This window comes from Apium graveolens, unplaced genomic scaffold (genome assembly GCF_009905375.1).
Source record: "Apium graveolens cultivar Ventura unplaced genomic scaffold, ASM990537v1 ctg7921, whole genome shotgun sequence".
Classification (NCBI taxonomy): Eukaryota; Viridiplantae; Streptophyta; class Magnoliopsida; order Apiales; family Apiaceae; genus Apium; species Apium graveolens.
The window spans coordinates 32,819-40,886 of record NW_027420741.1 but is presented as its reverse complement, the minus strand read 5'-3'; the positions used below and the strand labels follow the sequence as shown (position 1 = coordinate 40,886).

General features: G+C 32.3%; 1 protein-coding gene across 1 annotated transcript; it reads left to right on the top strand.

Annotated features, from left to right (window-relative positions):
- The first annotated feature begins 6,372 nt into the window (after positions 1–6,372).
- On the top strand, positions 6,373–7,845 carry LOC141704503 (uncharacterized). The gene has a single exon (XM_074507755.1). It carries the CDS (start codon positions 6,373–6,375, stop codon positions 7,843–7,845), a length of 1,473 nt encoding a protein of 490 aa, XP_074363856.1.
- The last annotated feature ends 223 nt before the right edge of the window (positions 7,846–8,068 follow it).

Below are 8,068 nucleotides of genomic sequence, written 5' to 3'. Positions count from 1 at the left end.
TGGAATGTTTGGAGGTGGGGTCACTTATAGATAAGAGGTTAAATAAGGAAGAAGTTTGTTTTTTGGAGAGAGATTTCTGTATGGAGGAGATAATAATTACATTGAAATCATTCAGTAGTGATAAAGCTCCTGGGCCAGATGGATTAAACATGAAGTATATTAAGGAGTTTGGCCTTTTCTGAAGGATAAAGTGTTGGAAGGGTTTAATTGGTTTGCTAATACTGGATGTCTTCCTAAAGGCTTTAATTCTTCATTCATAGCTCTGGTTCCTAAGGTCAGGGTACCAAATAAGCCAAGTGAGTTTAGACCTATAAGCTTAATAAATAGTGTTGCTAAAATTTAACTAAGGTGTTGGCAATAGGCTAAGTACAGTTTATGATAAGTTAGTAGGGGTAAATCAGTTTGGTTTTGTAAAGGGTAGGCGGGCTGCTGAAAGCATCTTCATAGTAAATGAGGTCTACCACAGTATGAAGAAGTCAAAGAATAAAGGTTTGATCTTAAAATTGGATTTTGAGAAGGCTTTTGACTCAGTGAATTGGAGTTTTTTGTTCAAACTCTAAAGTGTTTGGGCCTGGGGATCAGATGGATTAAGTGGATGGAGGATTTTTTTAAGTCAATAAGGATATCTGTGCTGGTTAATGGTACACCTACTAAAGAATTCAGCATGTCTAATGGTATTAGACAAGGGGACCCTCTTTCTCCCATGCTTTTTAATTTAACGGGAGAGGTACTAAGCAGTATGTTAAATGCAGCAAGTGAGCAAGGAATCATTGAGGGCTTACAGTGGGAAAGGAAGGTAAGAAAATTACTCATCTGCAGTATGCTGATGATACATTAGTATTTTTACAAGGAAATGAGAAATCCATTCTGGGAATAAAAAAAGTATTACAATATTTCAGTTGCTATCAGGTTTGAAGAAGAACTTCCAAAAAAGTAGCATATACTCCTGTCACATTCAAAATTATAACTTAATTTTATGGCAGAAAGGTTGGGTTGCAAATTAGGATCTTGGCCTTTGGTTTATTTAGGGAGTCAAATTGGTGTTAGCTCAAGAAAGAAAGTTTTTTGGAAACCATTGGTGGAGAAGTTTAGGAGTAAATTAGCCAACTGGAAGAGAGATAGTTTGAACCAAGCTGGGAGGCTATCTTTGGTTAAGTCTACTTTGGATAGTTTACCTATCTATTGGTTTACATTACACAAAGTACCGGTAGGAGTATGTAATCAACTAGAAAGAATTGGAAGGGAATTTTTGGGGAAACTCTTCAGGGGATGGAGAAGAGAAAGGTAAAAAGATGCATTTAGTAGCTTGGAGCTCAGTATGCAAATCAAGGAAACAAGGAGGATTAGGCCGAGTTCATTGCAGATTAGGAACTCATTATTGCTTTGTAAGTGGTGGTTTTAAATGGCAAGCTGAGAGAAAGATGGCATGGAATGTATGGTTAAGAGGCATGTATGGTTGTGGTCAGAGTGAGGGGTTAGAGTTGCTAGGAAAACAGAAATCATGCTTAATAATGGTACAGGGCATAATAAAGGCAGTTGCTAAACACTCTGAATCTGGTTTTTTGGACCTAGATCTATGAGATGGGAAGTTGCTGATCGGAATTCAGCTCTTTTTTGGGAAGATCTTTGGTACAAAGATATAACCATAATGGAAAGATTCCCTAGGTTGTACAGTCTTTCTAAGTTACAACAGAAAGAAGTAAACATTTTTAAGACCTTATGGGATTGTTATGATAGGAGTGGTGAGGTATTTTGGAAAAGGAAGTTGACAATTTGGGAATTAGAGGATCTGAAGGAGCTTGAAGATATAGTAAATGCAGTGAGCTTCTTTGCTAAAAAGGACAGAATTATTTGGGTACCAGTTAAGGATACATACAATACTAGAGTAGCTTATGAACTACTGATCAACAGTGAAGTAGAGAAAGGCAATGAATGGGAACAAATTTGGAAATACAAGGTGCCTGAAAAGGTAAAATTATTTTATGGAAGGTAAAATCAAAAATTGTTCCAACAAAGGTTTGGTTAGCTCACAGAATGCCTGACTACAGTAAATGTATGGTTTGTTTAAAACCAATAATTATTTAGAAACCTAGTTGCTGGAAAGCAGGTTTCAGACTATCTTGACTACACAACTGCGAATGGGAAACAAGCCGGAAAAACAGCGAACCAAGGCGGCAACCTGAACACCGGAGAGGCGGCCGGAAAAATGAAACAGGAGCGGCGAACAGAGAGGACGGGGAGGGGCAAAATAGAGGAAAGAAAAACAGGAGAGAGAAGGGATTTAAGAGAGAGATGAGATTGTAGAGAGAAAGAGAGACAGGCGAGATAGATTGAGTGAGGAAAGAGATGAGGATGTTTATCATTTACCAGTTCTGTTTCTATTTTTTTATATGCCAACACTCAATTGTAAACACGTATAAAATGAGAGACACGCAGCCTGAAAATCAAACACGTGTCCTTCTTGCCTGATTTTTTGACCCGTATTCGTAATTTTAACGAACCAAGTTGCACAAAAATAAACTCAGAAAATTATAAAAATAGTTTTAAAATTTTATAAAAAATCCCGAAACTAAAAAAATAAAATTTCCATAATTTTTAAAGCACTTTTGAAACTCAACTCGTACCCGTATTTCACAATTAACTGAACCGAGCTGCACTTAAAACAAATTCAGAAAATCACGAAAATATTCTTAAAATGTTATAAATATTCCAAATTTAATAAAAACATAAATTTCGAAATTTTAAAATAATTTCTAAAATGTAATTTATACCCGCTTTTATCAATTAAACGAATCAACGCGCGAGTGAAACTAACTCCAAAAATTCCCGAAATAATTTTAAAATTCTCGGAATATTTCAAACTTACATAAATATGAATTTCATAATTTTTTAAAGAATTCTAGAATTTAATACAGATTTTTACAAAATAAATACAATCAGAAAATCATACAAGGTTAAATAATTGATACAATATTGATATCTAAATTTTGTAAAATCCCAAAAATAAGTATTGAAATTATAAAATCATAAAACTAATTTTAGAGACAATTCAAATATTTATGAGTTTTAAAACTCTAATAAAATCACCTTTAAAAATAAAACAGAACAATATAACTCAATTTTTAACTACACATTCCAATCCTTTATACTAACAAATCACAGACAAATAGTATATATCAACATACTGCTGCCAAAACCAAGACACATATTTTACTTAATTAATATCCCACAATTACTTATTTAAATAATTAAAAAATACATGAGTCGTTATAATATAACCCTGGAGTATTTTTTTTAATAAAATAATAAAATTATTGAAATTATATATTTATAATATTTAATTATAATTCTAATGCAAATAATGTATTTAACACATGTATATTATAATTTTTTATACTTTTTCTTAAATAATTGTAAATAAAAATAAAATTAACAATGACTTTAATTCCTGTTTTGCTCTCACCTTTATTTTACCTTTAGTTTTATATGGTTTGTCCAATTCTAAATTGTTTTTCGATAAATTAATAGGATTATTAGAATTATATTGTAATTCCCTTATTTTTTTAATAATCAATTATACTATAATAGATAACATATATACATAATAATGGTGATGTAGAATGAGAACACGTACTATGCTACTTTTAAAACCGGATTTCCGAAAATACATATTACCCTAGAGTGAAGGTTAAATACCGGCCAACTTATGCGTACTAATATTTTGTTTTAACTATACACATGTTTTTATGCGTGATCACCACAACTAAAATTTTGAGTTTATTGAATACAAATGTGTTCAACATGTGTATTCTATATTAAGAAAACAATTATAAAAACATGCATGTTGGCATATTTATGCATAATATATACAAAATATATATCTTAATGATATACATTCAGTACACGTATTACACATATTCGTGTTACTGGGTATATTGGGCGGTCCTTCCCACCACTAGACAGTTTGGGTTGAGTTTTTTGAGTAAAAATTAGAAATTTTGATATAACACACATATTATTATGATATGTAAAAATTATCTAAACAAATTAACCTGGCATGGGTGATCAACTTGTATATAATAATTAATACATAGTTGACTTCTTATTCAACTTTTGGAAATTTTGGTACTATACACTATACGGTAATAATCTCAACTTATATGTATATAATAAACGTTACAACTTCTTATCCAACTTTTTTTTATCATAGCTAACCCGCACCCACTACCCTTTGGGTGCGCAGTGGATAAACCCTACGGGCTCACGCAATAGCCTGCAAACCACGTGAACCAAGGTAAACCGCATTTAAGCGACATGAGGCATAATTATAAATTCTCCTCATATCAGATTCGAACATGTGACCAAGATCCTCTCTTTAACCAGCTGAACCAAATTTTATTACTATCATCAAAACAATCTCAACCATTAAAAATATATATTTAAAAAAAGACGATATTATATATTGTAGAATAAGTGATACAATAATATCCTTATTCAATTATAAATAGAATAGAAAAAAATTACATTATTCTACTATTATTTAAACTAGCATTTTACCCTTGCTACACACCTAACCACAACCGACCTACAATTATCAATTGTCTTTGCAAAAAATAAGGATTTGGAGGCTAGTCTCGAGATCTTTTTCATGAAATTATGAAAAAATCATGTAAAAAACTCAATCTTCACATTTATTTACTATCCTTTTTTTATTTTAAAATTAAGAAATTTAATATTTAGATGTTTAATAAAATAAACACATAAGTCAATGACTACCTTAACTTTTCTTAAACTCTACATCTAGATCTTTAAATTCACATTAATAGAAAAAATATTATTAATTTTAAAAAATTAATGAAAAAAATTAAAATACGGTGTTTTTTTTCATTATTACACTTTCTCTATCCTTTTTTTTTCAACAATATGATCCTCCGTCTTTTCTCTCATTATCCACACCCATCGTGTCTCTATCATCCTTCACCGTCATCATCATCTTTCATCATTTACAATTTGATATGCTAATTATTTTGCTTTTTGGTTGATTAATGAATCATGAAATTGCTTTTTTGTTAATTTAATTCACCTATTTCCGTTGATATTAACATTTTGACAAAATGGTATCATAAAAAAATATAATTTATTTTTTATTGATTCAGATTTCTCAGATACCGGATTGATACCGGATTGAAATTGATTTTCTTTGTAATATATGCAACCAAAATCAAATCAAAAAATAATGTAACAAATGCTACACTACAAGAAAATAAGGTTAAATACAACTGCACAAATACAACCGGAATCAAATACAACCATATCTGGTTGAATTTAATAGGGCCCGACTAAATTCAATCGCACACAGTCATATTTAAAAATGGTTGTATTTAGGCGGTTGAATTTAGAAACAATTACAACCGACTAAATACAACCGCAATCAATTACAACCGGAAACGGTTGTATTTAGCCGCGCGGCTAAATTCAACCTCTTGCAGTTGAATTTAGCCTCTCCTAAATTCAACCGAACAATTACAACCGGAACCTTTTACAATGGCAAACGGTTGAATTTAGCCGCTCTAGAAAAATTGGAGGGAAATTATGCCGCCAATGAAATTTTCCCGCCAAAACAGTTAGAGGGAAAAATTGGAGCCAAATATCAGCTCAAAATTTTAAAAATAATTTTCTAAAAAAAATCAGAAAAATAAAATTAATATTTTCAATATTGTTAAAATATGTAAATAGACAATAATATATTAATTCTAGATCTTGTAATTAGTTTTTAATATTTTTACATTAGTTTAACGATTTTTGATTATTTTTACAAAACTTTATTGTTTTGTAATTTATTTTGCTAAATTCAACCGCAAGTGGTTGGTTGTCTATAATAAATACAACCGCTTTTAGTTGAACATTAAATACAATCACTTTCGGTTAAATTTCTAAATACAACCGCTTTCAATTAAATTTAGCCGCCTGTTTATCACAACTTAATTCGGTTGAATTTAGGATATCCATTTTAGCAACCCTACTGCCTCTTTCATTCCAGCAGCCGCAATTCTTCATCCTCTCCCTTCTTTCACCCCATTTTGCATTCATGTAATCATCCATTATCATCAAGTAAGTAAAATTATCGATTATTTTTTGTTGTATTTTATGAATTTTATAAGTCATTGTTTTTTTCATAATTGCATACCTTTAACATATGTAGAAATGATTTGATTAATTTGAATTTGTTCATAAATATCAAATAATTGTTGTGTACTAACTTTATTGATAGGATGATGATACATAGTGTAATATGTTGATATTATTTTATTTGACAAACAATATATTGATATTGTTAGTGGTAAATAATTACGTATATGTCTGCATTTGTAGATGGCATTCGATCGTAGTTGGATTGGTCGTAATCGATTTAATGAGGCAAAATATATAACGGAAGAATATAAGGCTGGAGTGGATCGTTTCATTAAATTTGCTATAGAACATGGTGAAGAAGAAGATAATGTTCTTATAAGATGTCCGTGCCAAGATTGTCGAAATAGGTATTTTAAGTTGCCTAATACCGTGAAAATTGATTTGTATCGACATGGTATCATGCAATGGTATACTATATGGGATTGTCACGGGGAGAAAGATATATCACAAGTCGAGGTTGGAACGAGTTCTAGATACAGAGACGACGACATGTATGATGCACATGATGATAACGATTTTGAGGATTGCGAGAATTCTGAAGAACCAAACGAAACAGCAAAATCATTTTACAGGATGGTGAATATTGCTTTTGAACCAATTTATCCAAACAATGTCAATTTTACAACATTGGAGTTCTCAATGAAGTTACTTGAGTGGAAAAATAAGCATAATTGTAGTAATAATGGCTTTGATGATTTGCTTCATCTTATTGGATTAGTATTGCCTAGTGATCATAAATTGCCCCAAAAGTACTACACCATGCGAAAGATGATTAAAGGATTGCATATGCAATATGAGAAGATTGATGCTTGCGAGAATGATTGCATGTTATTTTACAAGGAACATGGTGACAAGACAAAGTGTGATATATGCAATGGAGACAGATACCAGAAGCAGAAAGATCCTAAAAAACAGAAGATTCCACGAAAAATCTTGCGTTACTTTCCTATTACCATGAGATTGCAGCGTCTATTCATGGCCGAGACTACTGCAAAATGTATGAGATGGCACCATGATAGAATTGCAATTGGAGGTGAATTAAGTCACCCATCGGATGGAGATGAATGGAAACAATTTGATCGGAGATTTCAAAAATTTTCAAAAGAGATTCGAAATGTAAGACTCGGGCTCTCTACAGATGGATTTGACCCTTTTCGCGACAAGCACGCGAAGGAGTATACGGTATGGCCCGTGGTAGTTGTTGTGTACAACCTTCCTCCCTCTATGTGTACAAAGGCTCCATATATGTTCATGCCTCTTCTTATTCCTGGGCCGACAGATCCAACCAAAGACTTGCATGTTTATCTTAGGCCATTGATTGATGAATTGAAAGTGCTGTGGAATACTGGAGTTGAAACATATGACATGTTCTCACGTACAAATTTTATCATGAAGGCGGTACTTTTGTGGACTATTAGTGACTTCCCTGGACTTTCCATGCTTAGCGGATGGTCCACCAAAGGTAAGTTATCGTGTCCAGTTTGTATGGGAGAAGTACAAGGTAAACAACTCAAATATGGTGGGAAAATAAGTTTTTATGGCACTGCTCAATATTTTTTAGATGCAGATGATCCTCTAAGAAGGAGTACTAAATTTGGAAGTGTAGAGAGGCGATCAGTTTGTGCTCGACATTCAGGGGGCGTGCAAAGGTGATGTGTGAGCAAATACAGTTTCCCCCTCCGAGAAAGTCACATAAGAAAAAACCAAGAGATTATGGGGCAAATACAGTTTCCCCCTCCGCTTCCTGCCATTTCTGTTTATTATGATAGCCTTATAACTATCGACAAAGCTAGAAGTGTAAAGTATAATGCTAAAACAAAGAGACACATCCAAGTTAGACTAAAGTCTATAAGGGGTCTTGTGTCTGATAGGATTA

Excerpts from the sequence above, each read along its gene's own strand:
- LOC141704503 (XM_074507755.1), top strand. The coding sequence starts at position 6,373 with ATGGCATTCGATCGTAGTTGGATTGGTCGTAATCGATTTAATGAGGCA.